General features: G+C 36.8%; 1 protein-coding gene across 6 annotated transcripts in view; it reads left to right on the forward strand.

The window, feature by feature from the left end:
* ARL15 (ARF like GTPase 15) overlaps positions 1–21497 on the forward strand; it is a 227468-nt gene that overhangs the window by 63763 nt on the left and 142208 nt on the right. For all 6 annotated transcript variants that reach the window (XM_088157349.1, XM_088157350.1, XM_088157352.1 and 3 more), the window contains 2 exons: positions 18060–18204; positions 21365–21424. In XM_088157349.1, the coding sequence (XP_088013475.1) occupies positions 18060–18204; positions 21365–21424 (205 nt within the window). The remainder of the gene's footprint in view (positions 1–18059; positions 18205–21364; positions 21425–21497) is intronic.

Consider the following 21497-nt stretch of genomic DNA (forward strand, 5'->3'; position numbering starts at 1 on the left):
TCCCCACTTTTAAAAAGGGACTGTGTCATGTTCTCTTCCTCTGCCTGATCTGGATGCACTGGAGCTTTTGTTGTCTTGCACAGTATCTACAATGGTTGCTTTCTAAAATGTGTGCCTTAGGTAGTTAATTTTCTGCAGTGGTCCAATAGCATTTTTGATGTGCAGAGCTGCATGTGAATAGCCAGTATTAAAAATCTAGCATCAAGGACAGAAATTATTTTGTAATACAAGGCTTGACTAACAAAAGCTACTGTTTACTAAAGTGAGTATCTTGTTCATTAGAGAGAAAACTAGGAGTTGCTGGGACTGGGAAGACATGGGAAATCTGAACTTCAGAATGGTTTCTGCCTTGATTGGTCTACTTATTTATGTTACTTCTGTTCCAGCTGAAAACAGAATTGGATAAAAGAAGTCTGTTGAAATTTTTTTGTCCCACCCTACTCTTACTTGTATGTAAAGCAGCATCTTTTTCATTTTTTGAAAGCTTTCTGTGCAACTTCTTAAATACTATTTTTTGTTAAGACAAAAATGTTGCTCAAATGTTCTGTTCAAAATGCATGGTAATGTGATACAAGTGCCTAGTGAAATTCAGTATGGTACTCTGAGATGGTTCTTTACTTTTTCTCTTTGTGGGCATTGAACCCATTCCTATAATCACAATGCTATCGCAGAGGAAATTTTGCTGAACTAATAATCGTCTTGCGGTTGAGACACTACCACAAGTATTTCACTGCTGAAGTCAGCTGCGGTGGAAGTGAGCCTCCCTCCCCTGATTTGGCCCATAGCAATGATCTCTCAACTGCCATCATCAGAGAAGTTCATGGAGAAACGGATCCCCTCCCACGCGTTATCATGAAATCAAGCACCCGATCTTGGAAAGAATCTGCTCGCAGACCAGCGGGCCGCCTGGCGCGGGTGAGCAATCTCCGCGTGCCGCTTCCCAGGGCAGGGTGCCTGTTGATTCAGTTGGAACGCCTCATCCCTGGGGTGTAGCGCTCAGTGATACTCAGCCTAGGGGCGATGAATACATGGATAACTATGCTTGAATCCACATTCCTGAAGAAGGGGTGCAGTCTCCTGGACAGCCAAAGATGGCTAGAGTTTTTAGCTACTGTTACTATGTAAGCATCTAGGAGTACTACAAATAGTTCCCAATAAAAAAGCCTAATCAAATTCCTCCTACATTCTTTGAGATATGTCAGTCCTTTCAGTAGTCAGGTTTCGAAGCCCTAGCCTCCTAGGGTTTAAAATTGGCAATTGCAAAAGGAAAAAATATTCCCCCTCCAAACAACAAATGAGCAAATCCCCCTGAAGGAATGAGACTACACCATTGGGAAGATTCTCTTCGTATGTTCATTTGGATGGGCCCTACATATGCATAGTATATGTTGATACTGAAAATAAAAACTTGACCCTTACCATGTAGTACAGCTTAACATGGGAAGATGTGACTGTAGGATAAGCACAAGTGGGTAATAGCATCTTTTCAGTATTGAATTTTTTTTTTTGGCTGTTTGGATGGAAGCATGGACTGAAGTGAGTTAAGCACTGGTATCAGGCTATAGAAAAGTACAGAAAAAACTAATTGGAACTTGATGCCATATTCCAAAGTCTCTTCCTACAGAACCACGAATACAAATTATATTGAAATGAAATTATTTGAATATTGGCTCAGCTGGTAAAGAACAGACTGCTTTTACTAGATGGGGTATAAAAATCCAGTGAAGTAATTCAGGAGTCTTCACCTCCATAATGTTGAATGCCTCTAGAACTTTTAGATCCTCACATTTCTGAATGAAACTTTCCAGCCTGCTGCAAGTGTTGGGAATGAACAGAGTTATGTGCCCATTCATTTACAACGTGGAGAATACCCAAGCTAATGAGCAGGAAATGCTGAAGGGTATGGCTGACATTTCTGCCACATGATCTGCAGTGTAAAGTGGTTGAAAACTGCGGGATCATTCTTTCAGTATTTTTTTAAGGAGAAAACATGGTTGGGAAACTGTAAACTGAGATTTCTCCCTTTGATAGAATAGAAAATCAAAGGGTTTTTTTAGTTCTTTTTAAAAATAATGTTATGTCTGTATTGGAAGAGAAGTGTTTTGTAGTGTTGGAGCAATATTTTTCCCTATGTGTGGTCAATGGAGAAATCCAGAAAGTATAGGATGTTTGCTTTCTTTACCAATATTTGTTTTCAGTATCAATTTATAATGGCAAAAATGATGACATCAAATTCTTTAAAAACAAATCCATGTAATCTGGTTTTTGTTTTCACTGTCCTAAGATATCAGTGATGAAGTCTGTTTCTAATAACTAGCTAATGAGCCACTGAAATAGCTCTAGTTGCTGACATTCTTTCTGGGAAGATTGATTAAGTTCTCCAGTATGCTACAGTAAAAAAGTAGATCTAGAGTGCAACCAACACAGGAAACGTTATGAGCAAATTGGTCTTCCACTCATGATGGTCACTGAGACTAATGAATATTGCAGGAATTTGGAATGCAGAATAGGAGTAGTATGACTTTTCAAATATATTTGGAATTTGTGGAATGGCAAGCATGAGCAATCTTGCTTAATTTTTAACACTAATATGACTGGAAAAGTACTCATTTGAAACTTTTCTAGAGTTCTGACTCTGCTGACCAGAGATACAAAGTATATAGTACAAGTGTATGGAGATGGTGTTACTCTGCTTTAGAAGGATTAATAGTTTCAAATTAAGATCAAAAGAATGTCCAATATATGTATCATGTCATGCATCTTAATCTACTTTAAGCACATAACAAATATATAACACTGACCTTTACTTGGCATGTTAGAGATGCAAAGGAGTTAAGAGTTTAGATTTTGTCTGATCCTCAAGGTAGTGTTAATTCTTGTTAAAATAAGTCATCCACAATATGCACTTTAGGGAAATTCAAAGCTATTACAGCAGATGGCCTGCCAAAAATCTTAAGTCATTTATGACAGTCTAATAATGTTAAATTCTTTGAACATATGTAAAAATGGGGAAACTTGCAGGTCTAATTCCTGAAAATGTGGGAAGCACAGAATTGTATGAGAACACATTAGTGATCGAATTGCACTGCCAATTCACACAGTTCTTTGTCACGTGTAGTTTAATTTAATGGGTATTTATTTGTTGATAGAAGTTCAGGAATTTCTCCAGGAAATAAGTTTTTGTTTACCGTGAATGATATCTTGTGTGGCACCTGCAAGGTAGCCTTTTTTGTCACTGTTTTTGTCTAGCCAGGCAGCACCAAATTATTTTTAACCAGAAAATTATGAAGAGGACTTTGCTATCCTGAAATGCAACATATGAGCTGCACATTCATGATAGTACAATAATGCAATACCATCATGCTGCTTCTTGCATGTAAACTTTTTCAGTTTGTTTTTTTTGCAGTTGGTCTTTCCCACTGCATGACTTCTCTTTCAGATGCTTCTGATCCCACACAGCTTTAAAATTGTGGAATTAAGTCCAAGCCACATGCTTGATGTAGTTAAATTTTGCTAAAATATGGACTTCTACCACATTTTCTGTGCTGATAGGCTAAGGAAATTTTTAATTTCTTCGTTCCATATTATTTCAACTGGCATCTGTGGTATATCAAACTGTCCCTGAAGGATTTTCTTCTGTATTTATCTGACACACAAGAAAAATTTTTCTAGGAAATACCACTGAATGGTATGGTTGATTGGAGGAGAAAATATATTGCTATTAGGCTGGAATGTAAGGTTTAGCAGAAGAGAAAAGCAGGAGACAGCGGGAAGAAGAATCATGATACATTTGTCATTAAAATACTTCAGTGTGCTTGGAAGTCCAAGTAGGTTTTAATGTTTTTACAATGGACTTCATATGTATGCTTAGTGCAGAAATATTTACCTGGTTTCATATTGTTGAATGTTGTGCTTATTGCTGTCAATGTGATTTTTTTAATGTGGACATTTCCAAATCAATTTATGGTCTGTTGGAACTTTATCTTCATCTTATTTGTAGAAGATTATTTTTCCAAGGATTTTTATTGGGATAGGACCTAACTGTTTTTACCATTTAAGGCTGTATAATGTCCCCAGCTGAAAAAATCTTCAAACATTTAGACTACAGCTTAATAGTTCATTTTGATTCCTGTTTCTGGACTGAAGTCAAATATGAGACTTCTCAGCTCAGTTGTGTCCTCTTACAATAAACTACTTTAAATTGCTCTAGTTCCCTCATACTCGATGGGCATCACAATCGTGTTCTCATATTTCTGATTCCTTTAAAAACAAAACTAGCTCTGAAATTTGCATTTTGTTGTTGCTTTAAACTATTTTTCCATGCAGAAGGATAGTTTTCTTTTGAAGTACATATAGGTTGTGCTGCAACTAAATTCCATTTCTGAACAAAATGAAAAAATAGTCATGTAATTATTGCTTTTGTTGTGGTGTATGGAACTGAGGCTCTTGGCTACTTTACACACTTTGCACTGTGGCTTGAATTATGTTGAACTTCAGTTGTATTTCACTAGAAGTAATACATTGTTAGCAACATGTCCTTCCCCTTCCTGCTGGCTTTTGCAGTTTTTTTCCCCTGCTCTTTCTCTCAGTTTTACATTAGCTTCAACTTAGTGAATTTAAGTACATTTAAAAATAGGTTTAATAAAACTTGTTTCTAAGAATAAACTTAAAAATAAACTAATTTACTGCTAACATCAGTTTGAAAATTTAGGCAAAAGAACATTAGTTTTGGAAATCATAGTTGACCTCCTAATATCAAAGACCTTTGAGAGGTTTTTTTAGGAATATGCCTCAAGATAGCCTATATTTACTAGAATTTCGCATGATTTACTTAATTTTGGACCATGGGCCTAGATATTTTGTTGTTTTCCATCAAATTATTTCTGAGTTTGGAGAGAAAATACTTAATGCTTTAAAAGAGGTCTGAGATATTTTAGTTTCCTGTGATAAGGAGCTTGGAAAATTCAATAGGAAAGACAGTAGCTGTTAGCAAATTTTCAGATTTGATCAGTATGGTTAATAGTGACAGGGGAACTTTCTTCATCATTCTGTCCAGCTGTGCGTATTGAGGAATGGTCAGTCTTATGCTTTTTTTGATATGTTGCTCCATATTTTAAAATTTGATTTTCTTGGTACACATCAGTTGAGGATAGTGACCTAACACAATTTGCCTCTTCTCTGTTGCTGGAGATCTAGCGGCTTGTGCTATCCCTTGGGCATCAGAAATTTTGACTTGTCACAGAATGCAAACAGCATTTTTTTCCTCATTTATATAGGCTTTATAAAATGCTTATATAAAATGAGTAGAAAACATTCTTTTGCAATAAGTACTTCAAAATCTGATCTTTCTGCTCTTGACCTGCAGAACTGGAAGTGACTGCAATCTTGGAGGATCTCCTCTTTTAGTTCCTTTGGTTCAATATCTATTTCCAGAAGGTCCCTGGAACTTCCTGCTCAGCTATACAAGTCCAAGCTAGGTTGTCCAAGGTTGTACATAGAGCTGATGCTTCACTATCAGCTCTTATTCTGTGGACTGTGGGATCTGGGAAGTTTTTGCTTCCTACTGGTCTACAGAGGTAGTGTTTCTAATACAGAAGAGCACCAACAGCCTGTTCTTCACTCTGTTCTCCAAACATCTCATGTAAAATTTCATCTATGTGCATGATGATTCTACCTCCAGGTATCAGATAAGGATTGTGTGCAGTGCGCTAGGAAACCAAGGTTTAATGTCTCTTTCCTTGCTTTTATAGATTTCCATCTCTCCCTTATTAAGCATTGATCTCTTTAAGACATTATTTGTGATTGTATGCTTTTCTGGCAATAATTTTGACAGCATAATCTTAAAAATTTCTTGCAAAGATGAGGAAACTTGATCAATTACATGTTTCAAGAAATAAAGAGGCCGACATTGCTGGAAGTAAAATTCTTTCAGTGCTTTTTCAGTTACTGTGATTTTTGACATGTTTTAGACCAGTTAGTTTCTTCTGACATTCTACACTTTGTAACTTTATTCCCCAATAACATAATCAAAGTATGCTGCACTCCTTAGTTCTTCTATAAAATGGTATGATATATCTCACACCTTGTTGTTTCTTTTCATTGTAATAAATTGCTTTGAAGAATTACTTGTGAGCTGTGAAAGCATCCTCTTCAGTGAAAATATCTCTGTGGCTTGAATAGAACTGTGTGCATCTTTTCTCACTCTCTATATGTTCCCGGAGTTTCAAAAATATTGGTATTTAGTAGGTAATAGGCAGTTGAAGTGTTACTGTTAAAGTTTATTATGCCTTTATATTACAAAACCACAGCTTCCAGTTCCTTATTACAATTCTTTAGTAATCTTCCAGTCTTTAGGAAAGTGAATATAAAAATTTAAGATCCTTAAAATAAAAAGTTGAGTTAAAGCCAGTGTACTGCTTTTACAACCAATTGTATGTCTTAGTCTCTAAAAGACAATTGTCTTCCTTTTCTTAAGCCTGTTTTTATTCATTGTCTCGCTCTGAATTATGCTACCAGCTCCAGATTGCTTATGTTTCTCTGATAGACTGTCATCATTATGGCTATTCTCCCTGGTCCTCAGTGATTTTTTCACTCTAGCCAGCAAAAAGGAGTTTCCTAGCTTGGCAAGATTTATGCTGATCTAGAATAAAAGATAAAGTTTTTGTTCCCGTAAGAATCAGTGAGTCAGTTCTTACTGAAGTGTCTGCAGCCTCCTTAGAACATGTATTAAATCTCCCACAGCTAAGGATTTACTCAGCTGAGGAACTAGGCATCCCAGAGCTGTGCTCAAGCTGTGCTGTGCTGCTTATCTGAACAACATGTTAAGTGTATTTCTGCTTGGATTTGTGATTGTATTCATAAACATCAGGCGTATTCTTAAGTAACAATCTGTTGCTTTTTTAAATGAGAAAAATTTTTATGGAGCTGTTGCATAATAATTATCTGAAAAAAACCAAGACACTCATCACACTTTCAAAGAAAAGCAGTATCATTGAGAAACAGATTGCACAGGAAGGGTTCAGTCAGAGGGCTTTTACTCCCTTTAAAAGTGTTGGTTTCCTAGAACTGACTGGAGGCTGCACCTACTCATAGGAGAAAAATTTAATTCCCTTTAAAAGGTTTTCAGCAGTTCTGATACAGTCTTGTGGATTGAAGTGTTTCATGCCTCTTAATTGATAAAAAGTGGTGGTTATTTCACCAGGAGAAATTTCTTGGTTTGCGCTGTCAGCACTACAGAACAAGCACACTGACGTATCTGTGAGTCTGCGTAGCTTTATGGAAGGCTGTTTGTGAGTAAAAACACAATAATGGGTGTCTTCACAAAAAAAAAAAAAAAAAAGTAAAGCTGGTTCTTGCCAGCTTCCATTTTCACCGAAAAAATGTTAAAATTCAGCCATGGCTTTTCAAAGGCAACATAATCTGTATGTCCAAAATTTGTCTACAGAATATTCTTTGCCATTTATTTGTTTGTTTTGTTTTGTTTTTTTTCCACCTGACTCAAGAAGATGAATAGACATTGGGTCAATACTTACTAAAAGAGAAGAAAAAAATCCTGTTTGTGTGGTTGTTGTATGAGTTTTTGTACTTTATTTTTTTTATTTGGTTTTGTTTAGGTTTTTTTAACAATGCAAACTCATTATCTATAGTTGACACATTTCTCTGTAGGATCTATTCTCTTCCCTATCCACTGAAAATCCCCATCTCAAACTGAGTTGTGTTCCCCAAACTTTCAGGCACTAGAAGTAGGGCATCTCTTGACATTCTCTTTAAAATAGTTTAAAGGCTGTGTAATCCTTTATTTATATGCATGCTCAAGAATAGTAAATTTCAGTTCTGATTTTGCAGTTCTTAATGAACAAAATAGCCAATGGAGTCTTCATCAGCAGAGTGTCAGCTGAGAAACTCCATGGTAGATATGTAGGCAGAAAAAAAAAATAAAAATTGCAGCTGGAGACAGGAGAAATGTAAAATTCCTGTGTTGGAGCATGAGATGTTTTCAATGGCTGAAGTTTCTCAAACCTAACTCATTAAGAGTTTGATAGAGGCTAAACCTGTTCTGCATTCCAAGTGATTCTCATTGATTAAAATTTGAAGAATTTTTAATGGTACTTGAGATTCATATGCCTTCCTCTAATTGTATATTTTGGATTAATGTTTTTGTGTGGGTTGGTCTGTTTCCTCCCATGGTAGTAATGTTCTGCGCTAGCCAAGTAAAACTGTTACGCTCTATAAGGGGGAGGGAAGAGAAGTTCCTGTATATGTTACTACATGTTTCATATTCCCTTGTGTCTTTTGGTCAAAACAGGTATTCTCTTGAAGTTTCTCATTTTTTATAAATATAGTGTACAGGGAAAGTAAGAGGAAAAGGCCACATAAGATTGAAATCATTAATAGGGAGCCTAATGAATAAGAGATACTTATAGCCTGCAATTACCTAGTGTTTCAAATTCAGCACAGAAGACTGGTAACGCCATGAACTGGTAATAGTCTATCGGATCTCCCATTTGTGATGTACCAGTACGGGTATAATTCCTACTCCATTTTCTGGTGTTGAAAGCAGTCTTGTCTTTAGTGTTCCAAGCAGAAGAATTCTTTGGCCAGAAGACTTGCAGAGTCTGCAAAATCAGGCTGTCCTTGTTCTGTCCACCTCCTTCTGTTACATAAATCCTCCAATTACTTCTTGTTGGATTGTATATACTAGTAATGCTATTTAGATATTAAGTGCATACACTGTTTCTATTTTAGTAACTTTTGTTGCATCAGTTTCTACTTGTATCTGCTTTCCTTATCTCTTGGTAATTTTAGGGCAGTCAAACATTTCTTGTTTTGGTAATGCCTAAATTTGCCGTGGTGTGCTCAGTGTACTGCATGAACAAAGAGCAGCAGGGATTCCTGAGCAGGTTTAATAGTCACAGTTGAAACTGTACTTTGCTTCTTAATGTATTCTCACACTATCATGATAGTGTTTACTTTTGCTTTATGGTGTTTTGCAAATTGATTCTAAACTCTCCTGTTTGTATCTTCCCCCAAACCCTGAATGTCAATGTGTCCTTTTCTTCTCTGGTTTTTTTTTTCTTTTTTTTTTTTTTTTTTTTTTTTTCTTGTTTGTGTTTGTTGTTGGTTTTTTATTTGTTTCGTTTAGTTTGGGATTTTTTTGCACATTTTTTTTTTTTTTTTACTTTGATTGATACTCACAATCTTGCTGTACTGACTATTCTATCTCAGCTATGAACTTGTTCAGTAAGACTAGACTTTATAGAAAACAGTCTGGACTGCTGTCCTCAGAGATTTCTTCTCTTTTCTCTTAGATTTGATGTCAAATGTTAGTTTTGAAATCTTTCATAAGAAGGATCAAGATATGTCTTGGGGCTTAATCTCAGAGGGAACTTTGCCTCAAGTAAACATTAGTCATTTCTTCTTTTTCCCTCAAAACACTTAGAGTTTCTCTAGGTTACTTTGCTTTTTGATACTCAAGAGAAACACACTCAGCCCAGGAACTATTTTCTTTTATTTATGATTATGATGCCAAACCACTCTGGAAGCTTTGGATGAAACTGATTGGGAAAAATACACTGGAGTTTGCCTGTTCTTGTAGTGTTACTGATACATTGGATGGAAGAATTCAGATCTTGTCACTTTTTTCAGGGATTTATTCACTGGTGTCACCTGAATCCCCCTTGAGATCTTCTGGCTATTAGTGCATGGGGACATACTTCTCTTGTTTGCACTTGGCTATTCTCATGCTTTTTTCAATTATGTTTCAAATGAATTTGAGTTTATTTATCTTAACTGACTTTTTTGGAGACCACTTTGCTACATAGATCCTTTTGAACATTTCAGTAGTTTCACTTCACAGGGCATGATGGCACTTACCCTCTTAGTGTGCTCTTGCCCACAAATTTTAAGAGTAGAACAGCAGCAGTAGCTTTTCTTGTTCTTTACTTTTTAAATGCATGGACTACAATGCAAGTCTTAATTTACCTCCATCTAGCTAGATTTCTCTTTGCACCAGATATATTTCTCTGATTTTTTCCCCTTGATCCATTCTGGCATGAGGCTTGAAGGTGTCACTCTACTGTTTCGATAAATCCTCTTTTTGATATTGTTACCAAAGTAGTCCTATGTGTGCCATGTATGTTGAATATGAATGATCAAGGTCTTGTGTACTTGTGAATAGTTTTTGAGGAGAAAAAAGAAACAAAGCATGCTGTTGCATGTAGGTGGCATATAGTCAACTCAGAAAAAATATAAGAACACCAAGTAGTCTGCTTTTGTGATCCCATGTGAACAGAACAGAATTACTCATTCTATGCTGAAAAAAAAAGTTGTTTGGTAACCCATCTTATAGTGCACATAAATAATGGAAAAGCTTTTTATGGTTTGCTTCAGAAACTGTGCAGAAATGACTTTTAGCAAACCTGAAAGCTCAAAGGTGTGATTTTGTTTTAGTTGTTATTTGTGTGGTTTTTTTGAGGGGGCGTATGAAGAAAAAAATGTATACATCTTTTATCCTTACCAGAAATTAGAAGTGACAGGAGGTGTCATGTCCTTAACTTTTGCACATTTGGGTGGTGCTGCTACTGCCTTTTTTGCTGGTATTTTTGATGATTCTTCAGGGGTTTTTTTAGTGTGGTTGTGTTTCCTTAAGTTGTGAAACAAACTCTTTGCAAAGGCTTTCATTCATCTTTTTTGTTGCCTTTGTCTCTTGCTGTTAAATGTGAATGGACGGGTGGATTGAATGAATTACTCTTGTGCAATAAAACAAGTGGAAAGCAAACTGTCAGAGAGGAAACAACTTCAGCAATAATTCTACACTTGATGGAACTTAGAAGTGTCCAAAAGCCCCCTTGGAGCTTGATTTGACACTGCAGTGAAGCGAGTGATTGTCTTCTGCTCAGAGTACCACCTGTGCATTTGCTTATAACTGTTTGTTGACTCAGGTTTGGTTTATCATAGCTGTCTGACATTTAATTTTATGTAGGCTTTTAAATCATACTAATTCACTGAATATCTGAGTACATCTACAACTTGATATTTATTACTTCATTCGTTCTTCTAGTGTGAATGTAAAGGAGAATCATAATTTGATTTTGATTTTATAGGGAGTATGCAAAAGATTAAGGTCAGAGAGGCTCATTTTCCCTTTTGGATGTGATGTTTGTGGTTTATTTTGGCTGATGGTAGGGAAAGGACTCCTGTTGCCTTACAGCTTCTTCCAGGGAAGTTATATCTTTGACTGCTTTTATTGAATTTTTATGATTCCTGAACTTTGGGTCAAGCCTTCATCTAAGAGCAGTTCATCTGATATCAGATAAAACAAATTATCTCCTGCAATTTGACCCATTGTAATTGTATTATCATGACCATGTAGTCCTTTGAAATTATATGCTTTGAATGGCAGTGTTGTATCTGGCTTGTCAGAAGTCATCCAGTTCTTCATTCTTAACTGTATTTCCTCTAAGCCTTCTCTCTTGGTAGAAGAATTATCAAATAAGTTAAAACATTAATATGTCAGTGTAATTTGTCTGGTTCTAGTGCTTGAGCCTGTGCCTTATGACATCTGGGACTACCAGGGATGTAGAAAGTTTTTTTAAGACTATTGCTTCTTTAGAGGTTCTAGAATATGACTCTTCTGAAATACCAAGAAGCTTTTGATAGGGGATGGTAAACAATTTCAACCAATGAATCCAAATGTATTTCTTCACAGCCAGAAGGCAGAATTTGAGCTTCCTGCTCTAGACCATATGTAACTACTTCATCTCCTGTAGTAGAGGAGGATCTATGTGAACCACATGAAATTCAACAGGGTCAAGTACAAGGTTCTGCACCTGGGGCAAGACAATCCCAAGCACCTCTGGCAGAGAATAGGTTGTGAGCACAGAATAGATTGTGAGCAGCCCTGGCCAGAACTTGAGGGTGCTGGTGAATGAGAGGCTGGACATGACCCAGCCATGAACACTCACACCCAGAAACCCAAACTGTCCTGGGCTGCATCCAGAGCAGTGTGGGCAACAGGGCAGGGGAACGGGATTATGCCTTTCTCCTCTGCTCTGGTGAGACCCCCACTTGCTGCATCCAGCCCTGAGGTCCCCAGCGCAGGGAGGACATGGAGCTGTTGGAGTGGGTCCAGAGGAGGCCTGAACAAGGAAGCCTGAGCACCTCTCTTACAAAGACAGGCTGAAGAGCTGGGCTAACTCATCCTGGAGAAGAAAATGCTTAAGAAGATCTTATAGCACCTTCCAGCACCTGAAAGGAGCATCCAAGAAAGCTATGAGGGACTTTTGACAAGGGCATGGAGAATAGGACAAGGGGGAGTGGTTTTAAACTAAAAGAGGGTAGATTTATACAAGGTGTTAGGAAGAAATTCTTTACTGTGAGGGTGGTGAGACCCTGAAGCAGGTTGTCCAGAGAGCTGTGATGATTCATCCTAGGAAGTGTTGGGTGAGGCTTTGAACAACCTTGTCTAGTGGAAAGTGTCTCAGTCCCTTGCAGGGCAGCTGGGCATAGATGATCTTTATGGTCCTTTCCAACCCAACTAATCATAGAATCTATGAGTCTATGATTTCTGTGAGGTAGAATATCACCAGAACTGTTTACTCTTTCAAACTGCCTTACTTCCTTGAGGAATTGTTTTCTTCTGTCCTTTTTAATGTTATACAGTCTTTAATGCCTATACTTGTTGGTTTTTCTACAGCACAGGCTGATATAAAGTTGAAGAGGAGTAGATGCATGTGGAGGAGGAGTTCTTTTGGTTCCGTCTGTGGGCTGACATTCGCTACCTTGCCAGGTTAAGCTAGAGGATTGCTTTATCCTGTGTGAGGAATGGTCTAGCAGGTTAGGAGACCTTGAGCCTTCCACTAGAGTTTGGATTCTTACCCTGTATTTGGGTGGAGGATCTTGAGTATAGTGGTCACTGCTTAATGAGGTTGTGGACAGTCAGAGAAGGTGTCTAGTCATGATGCTGGGGTTTTTATCTGTGCTGAACATCACTCAGGCTGGTAGTGGCTTCATGCATTTACATTCATGTCTTTTGGTAAGCACAAAATGGACAGCAATCCTAGATTTTGTCCTTATTACTGAAGTCATATAGATGAAGATGAACCCTGTTGAGGTTTTTTTGTAGAGGTATAAGCACCTGTACAGTGGTTTGGAAACTGAGGAGCCTGCAACTTTAGCTCACGCTGTGAAATGCATGGAATTTTGTTGTACTAATTTAAAGTATTCATACAGTTAAAGTTAAATTTATTTATATCTATCCTTCACGCCCCCATCCCTGCACAGTGTATAATTTCATTCTGGTGCCTTGTGTGTTTTATTACTTGCATTCAGTTCCCAGTTGTTTCCTATTGTTAACGTAACTGTCTGTCTTGTGTCACTGTGCCCCCCCCTTCACATTATCTCTTCAGTGTTTGAGGTTTCTTTGTGCTTGTGTGATCTCAGCCAACTTTAGAGCTATGGAACCTACTGTGTGCAAATTTTGCTCTTTAAAATAAATGAGTTTTATCAGCAGCTTCAGATGATTAACTAGTCCTCTGGATATAAGTGTGTGCAAGTACTAGAAGTCTGTTTGTTCAAAGATACCTTAAACGAAAAAAAAATTGTAAAAGGAGACCATATCCATAAGTATAACCAAGAGGGGGGAAGGGAGCAGAGTTAGGGTTGAGCTTTCAACCTTAATTCTGTATTTCAAGAGTTCTGAATGCTTGGTTTGTTAGCATTAGTGCTGCACTAACTTAGGGTATTTTTCCATAAGAGTATGTGTATTTAACCAACTAAGCATGAAATCCCTTGCTTCTGTTTGTCCCTATTAAATAGTGGCAACAAAAGAAACAGACAGGAGATGGGTCCAGAACAAAGCAGAAATAATGGAGTATTTCACCCCAAAAAGGAGAGTGAAACGAGAAGTACAATGAGTAGGCAAAGACAGACTCAACAGCTGGAGGCAGTTTAATATGTTGTAGAGAGTACTAATTCAGGGATATTTGCTGCCCAGAGCTTCAATCTGTAATCTCAGAGCAGCATATATATCAGAAGTGTTTGGCCATCCCTGCTATAAACACAATATGCTTTTCCCAGAAGAAATCTCCATAGGGCTTTAAAGGGACACTGTCTAGGATATCAGCATAAATACTGATCTGCCTAAAACCCAGAATCATCTGATTGGGTTAGAAATCTGTGAAGAGCAGTAGAACTGGCTAGTTTCTTCTCTTAACTCTTATAAAATCATTATACATGCACATGCAGCATTCATACACACTGACAAGTAAAATAGAAGTAAAAGTGCTGCTGAATATTGCAAAGATGTCTGCAGACTACAGCACCTATTTCTCCCAGTTTCCTGGGTAAATGCATTCTTTTTTTCAAAAACTGATTAAATGCATACAGTTTTTAAAAGGTACTGTAATTAAGGATTAAAAGGTATTGTTTTATTTTCAGTAATTAAAAATATGTTTGTTCATCACAATGAACTCCTGACTCTCCATGCCTCCCTCTCTTTGCATGCCTGTTTTCCCCATCCAGTGGCTATTGCTTTGAGTGTGATATTCTCAAAAATTATGAAAGCTGACATTTGACATGTCATTTCCTTTATACTAAGTAAGGTCTTACTCTGATAGGATGAGAAGGCTCAAAAAAATGTTCCATTTTTGTTGCTAGTGGGGTCTGAATACATTATTACCATATCCCAAGCAACCTTTCAGTGACTGTGCCAGCTAGCTCTGCTTGACCCTGTATTTGCAGTAGTTCAGTGTTTTCTATCTGCTCTGACACTTCCTCTAAGAGGCACTGTTTGGGTTTAGAGTTTGTTTCATAATACCTAAAAAGCAGGATTTTATTGCCCATCGAGCAAATCAGGCTTGGGAATCAATGGAGGAGACTTCCAGGTCCTTGTCTGGCAAGTTAATTCAAGTTTCTTTTATGTCTTTTGGGTTGACTAACTGGAGTGGAAAGTATGCTGGTTTGGGAAAGAACTGACCACTGGTTGTGAATTGAGCAACTCTCTCAATGTTTTTGATATATTTGTGTTTTGGAATTCTGGAATGACTTCTTTAGTTACTGGTACACATTTCTTGCAGTTCTGTGGTTTTCAGAGTGCACTGTAATATGTGACGACATCTTAAATAATGTGTAACTCTAGTCCATGGTTATAAAATATTTCACGATCCATTTCCTGTCTGTAATAAAATGCAGAATATAAGATGCAATTTTATTTGCATGGTGACTTTTGAATTTTCTACTCCCCACAGATACTGTGTAGCTACTAGATGCAGCTGCCTCAGTTGTGACAATAAATGTTTAGTCTCTATAATGGATGCTTAAATGGCGTCGACTTTGTTAGGGAGCAGGTAACTTTAGGCTTCTGAGTGAACAGGAAGAGAGTGATCAGACTGTTTGTGTAGTGATATTTCCAATGGGAAAGATGTTCATTGAGCTTGAGTAAGTAGCATTGCGAAACAAGTTTATAAAGTCTAAATCTGTTTTTACAAGTATCCCCTACAATGTGCTCTAGAATTTCTCATCTCAGCTACTGCTATCTGCTATACACAATAGCTTAAGTTTCAGCAGCTTTTGAAGCTGGAATATTAAAAAATTGTTTTCATTACAACTAAACCAATTTACTGAAGGAAATTAGCCTAGCAGAAGGACAAAGTTATGAATATAGCAAAGACAGAGGAATCATATCAAATAAAATACAAGAATGGTCTGGAGGGAGCCATGTTTTCCTGTCTTCTAAGGATCTGTCTGAAATTTTTATGCCTAACTGTACTTAGTAGTGAAGGATAAGTGAAAGGGTGGTGAGTCTACATATGCTACTTTGGAGATGCAATCTGACCTGAGTTTTTGATCATATGTTTCATCCACAACATATAAAGACTCTCCAGACCAAGTTAAACTTAAGGAGTTTGTGGTAGAGAGATCCTGAAGTTCACGAAACCTGTCTTGTCACCTACAGAGCCTCCATATATATTCTGCAGAGAGCAGAAATTGTCTTTCACAGAACTATGTGTTATTAGATGTTGTCAGGGCTCGAAAGTAATGTCTGGTTGCATAAGAACCAGCACAGTGGCTGGACAGAGAAGCACAGAATTCCATCAGCTCATCTATTCCTTTATACTTTTCAATGTGACATCAGGAGGTTGTTGCAAAGATGGCATGATGACAGGGACAAATTGAATCCTTTTAAAGACTAGCTGTAGAGAGTCTGACACACAGCCTCAAGAGTTCTGGCCAGCTCTGAAGGATTTTATGTGGCCTTCAGCTGGATATCCGTTAAGTGGAAGCTCTATTTAAAGGAATTGATCTTGTTCAATGAACTCAGTTGGTCTTTCTCACTTAAGTACCACAGTAGAATAGTTTGCTGTGGCTTTGTAGAACCTGTGAGATAAGTATAAACCAGTAATTTAATAGAACATCAGTAAATAAAGATAGAAGGCAACTTGGTTCCTTTAAGGTATGGACACATAAAAGTGCAAACCTTCTTAAGATAACAATTTTTTGATTCAAATCTTGATAGAGGCAAAACTATTATTTTTAAAATCTGCTGCCTTTATTTAGCTTAAATATTATTGTACATATTCTTACTTCTTCCAAAGTATTTGGTTTCACTCTTTTAAAAGATGCTGAAGTAGTTTTGTAGTTTTCACTGAATTTATGTTTTGCTTCTTCAAAGCAATAAAAACTGTTTTGGCAGCATGTGTAATAGCTTACCAACTATACTGAGAGAATCCAATTAAAGTTCTGCATTGAGTGAGCCGTCCTTTTATAATCACATTCTCACTGGACGACTTGCTCACAGGGTCAGACCCCACTGTTTGCATTAGAGCCTTACTGACATCAGTTCAGTTTCTCTTCTCCTCCAGTAGCCCTCAGTGAGAAAACCTGGGCAGTTGTCAAGACAAACTAGGTTAAGGTTGTAAAGGCAGGATTTCTTATCCTGCAATCAGTGCAGTGCAGACTTGTGGTTAAGATGGAAATAAAGAGCTGGGACTATGTAAAAACAGAATGTGTGAGAAAGGGCTGATTGCACAGACATGTTTTCCCTTCCCTATTAGAGCAGATGTTGTCCTTTGATATAAAGGTGGCAGATACTGGGGAAAAAGTTATTTATATATATATATATTGGGCTGTTGGAAGTCTACCTTGGAAATTAGTGTGTAATTATGCTCTCTACATAAAATTTAAACTTCCTTGCTTTCCTGGAATTCTATGCTTTTAGATTTTTACATTAAAAATTTCTAAATTGAATATAAACAAAGAACTGAAGAGCTTAGTGAGGGCCTAAGGAACCTTTTGGATGAACCTGGCCTACTTTTGGCAAAACTGTGTAGGAGAAGTGAGCAGAAATCTGAAGTAGGCTTTGTGTAAGATATTTTTATTTGTTTACATTGTGATTAATTTATACTTCTCCAGGGAAAGTGAGAGACCTATCTGTTTTTTACTAAATCTATGTCCAGCAAGATTTATTTGTTTATTTATTTATTTATTTACAAGCTGTACCATTTAACAGCTGTTATTCTGAGCTAAAATGCGTGACAAAGCAAGCACAGAAAGGACATTAGTGGAGCAAAGGTCTCTGATTTTTTTCTGTGACAACAGGTAGAGCCTGGTCAGCAGCTGAGGATTGGCTCTGATATTCATACTAGGTATTGCATGAAATTGGCACAGGAAGGAAACTCATGCATAATAAACTGCAGAGCTGTATAGGGCACGTGCCTGTCTTGTGGTGTAAATGGTTGGTGCTACTTGGGAAATGGATGTCATATCCCTCACAGCTTTTTGAGGTTTAGGTGAAAAGTTAACATGTATATTTGTTTTCTTAGAAAGTTTTTCTAGATTTAGTTGAGGTGGTCTTAGTCTATTAATTGTTGACTTAGTCAAAATACTAAGTTGGAATCATAATTTGCTTCTATCCAATGCCTATAAGTTTATAAACTTCCTTCTTAGAAGGTTAAATGAATAAACATTTGCCCAAAAAGAGAAGTAACCTCTTCCTTTTCTTTCTTTTTTTTTTTTTTTCCTCCCTTCTGTTTTGTTTTGTTTGTTTTGCCTTACCCCGGCAGTGTTTTAGAGCACTTTGCTGCAAGGGACCGCCACCACCACGACCTGAGTATGACTTGGTTTGCATAGGTCTCTCTGGTTCTGGCAAGACAAGTCTTCTGTCTCAGCTCTGCAGCGAAAGCCCAGAGAATATCGTGTCTACCACAGGTAGGATGCTGCCTTTGTTCCATGGTGTGTTGGAATATTGCCCAAAGATGACTTATGAAAGACATAGCAAAAGCTGTAGAGAACTTCAGCCTACTTATCTTGCTCTTGATCCTAATGGATCACTTTGGAACTACCACAATGCTCTTTCAGTATTTGTTTATACATTGGGGAATGTTCATGAACACATACAACTTGGAATATGTTAAAAGTTGAATCCGTGTGGTCTAATGAAGCAGAACCATAGCATACAGTAGCACTGTACTGTAGACACACATTAAAATGTTTCTTTCTTCTCGTTTTACTTTGATTTTTAGACAGTCACATATAGAGAAAGTAAGAAAATTACAGCCTGAAAAATATTCCAGGCTGGAGCTTTTCAGCTCTGTTCCCAGCCGATAAGTTGGTCCAGCTCAAGGCTAGGGAGAATTTCTCCCAGAGTGATAATTTGGTCAAAATAAAAAGGAATTAATAACAAGATAGAACACCTGTTGTGGTGCATGACCAGGCCCTGGGAATGAGGTATCTTCTCTCTGAGCCAATCACCATTTCCCTACTTTTGGAATTGCAAGTCATGCTTTAAAACCAAGTGTGTTTCTGAATAAACTTGTCTCTTTCTTCCTGTCATGAAAGACGACCATGTAGCTATGCATCTTATTTCTGCTGCGCTTAAAGGGTTAAAACCCCTTTCCACGGATACAGTCTCACTATATATTGGAGGGAAAGGAGGAGAACATGGTGTAAAAGAGGATAGGACAGTGATGCTCTGAAACTTAAATTGGGATTTATTTCTGCACATACTTGATCCCTGCTGCCTTGTGGTATATTCTACCAACGAAAAGAATAAATGTAATTTTTTTTGTGATAATCCCAGATTTTTAGATGAGCAACAAGCTTGTTTATGTAGTAAGGGCAGATTGTAATCAAAGGATCAATTTATAGAAAGTTTCAGTGGTAATGAGAAGATACATAAAAACAGATAGTATAACCACAGATATGAGGTATCTTAAGTCCAAAATATTTGAATAGGCATCTTGATAAGGATGAACCAGAATGCCTAATACTGAAAAACATGTTTTGATTGAAAGAATCCCAAAACAAAACCAAGCAACCAACAAAAATCAAACCAAGAACAAAACAGCACCAGAAAAACCAGAAACAAGCATGTGAAGTAAGAAGAGGGAATACCTAGCTTAAAAGTTCAGAAAGAGGGCAGGTTAGGTCATAGGGGTTGAAGAAATCTAGTTCAGTGGCTGCAGCAATTATTAAGGTTGATTTGCTGATGAAACTGATACTAAGTGTTGTGCAAGTACCTTGTGTTTACAGTTACATGGCTTTGTATTGTAGCTGTGGTTCATGGGCTTGAATTTTATGATTGTGCCTTAGCAACCCTAACTGGTTTTCAGTGTACGTATTCTTAGTTTACAAGAACATTAGATTATTTAATACAACTGTAAGTAAAATGTAAAACAGGTACAAGAAAATAATATGAATAATGTGAATAATTAACCTGTGGCCTCTATAGTGGTGTTACTGGCAATGTTACAGAGATCTGATAGCTGGTTGTGAAAAGGTGACTAACTCAAAAAGTTTAAAGGAAATTGTAGAGTAATGAGCTTTTTAAAAAAATTATCCCTCTCTTGAGCTTTATCTCTCATTAGAAATTAGAAAAAAATTATACTTTAACACTTTACACCCTGAAAGCAATAGTAATAGCAATATAAATTGAAGCATGGAGCTATCATAGGAATGAATGAAAATACCATTAATTAAAAATTAAATTGATTTTGTTTTTCTAGAGAGATGCAATAAAATACCATTATATTATTTGGCAACTTGAGGAATGAAAACCAACTCTGGAGAATACGAGGAAGGCAAATCAAAATGATGCATATCTAGAGTATGCAGCTTATAATAAATCTTCTTAAATGTGGTGTATCAAACAATATTTTGGAGAATCTAAGAATACAATGTGACAACTTCTCCACTCAGGTTTCAAGCTATAACATATCTTTTTGCTTTTTTCATCAATCCCACTCAAGTCCTTTCCATTTCTTCCTTTTTTCTAGGAAGGGTTTAGGATTTCTTTTAAGAGAACAATTCTCAAAATATTTCATAATTATTTCCTTCAGATTTTCTTGTCCTTTGCTCTATTACATCTAGCACTAACTATCGTAGGAGTTCTGTAATATCTTATTGGTCTAACCAGGGAGAAAAACCATCTTGTTTCTGTTAATGGTAGCCAATAAATGTGAACTAAAACACATTTTCTCAAAACTTCTTTACTCAGTTCACAGGTATGTAATCATGTTGAAGCTACTTGTGTTAGATGGAAATGAATTTAATTTCTGTCTGGATATTTTTTGCTGAAAGAGCAGACATAATTTTTCCTATGTAAAGTATTATGTACACTTATATATATGTATGCACTGAACGTGCAAAATTTAGTGTATAATACATTGATATGGCTGGGAGCCTTTCACATTCCCTTTCTCTTGTCTGCTTGCATTTTCAATTAAGGGTCACATTTTGGTGGTGGATTTTTATTTGTTTGGTTTTTAAATTTTTATTTCAGTTTCAAGCAAAAATCAGGGTAATAGAGGATTCATAGATGTTTCCGGTGTGCTTATGACCATTTTAATACATCCAATTAAGGTCTGTAGAAGGATCTTTCCATTAATAACATTTATAGAAAGGATTAATAATCCAGGTACAGCCAACACCTTTGAAGTTTAAATGGAAGAATACAGTGATTTGAATTGTGTGTTGTCTTCAAGGTCTCCTAAAACTTGCAGGATGATCACTTCATATTATTGGTAGTCTGAATTATCCACTTTATCTCCAGATGCACTAAAAGATGATTTTATAGAAATGTATTCTGGTATATGGTCTGGATGGAAGTTTTGGGCTAAATTTTATGTGCCAGGTACTTATAACTGAAAATTGCATTGCATATCCTGGCTTATTCTTGTTCTACCCCATGGCACTCCTCTACCTCTTACCCCATCCCCATATAACTGACTTTTTAAACACATCAAAACAGAATTTCTCAGGCTAAATCCTGGTTCTTGATGGAAAAAGTTTTTTCTGAATATATATCAATTAATTCCAAATGGTTCTTTTAACAAATAGTTTACTAATGCTCTTTATTTCTCTTTCTTAGGTTTTAGTATAAAAGCAGTGCCATTCCAGAATGCAATTTTGAACGTAAAAGAACTTGGAGGTATGGTATTTATTCCTTTGTTCATAAAACATGCAATGTCTAAATCTCTAAATTGTCAGTTCTTTTAAATTGT

Source organism: Sturnus vulgaris, chromosome Z (assembly GCF_052056855.1).
Source record: "Sturnus vulgaris isolate bStuVul1 chromosome Z, bStuVul1.hap1, whole genome shotgun sequence".
NCBI lineage: Eukaryota > Metazoa > Chordata > Aves > Passeriformes > Sturnidae > Sturnus > Sturnus vulgaris.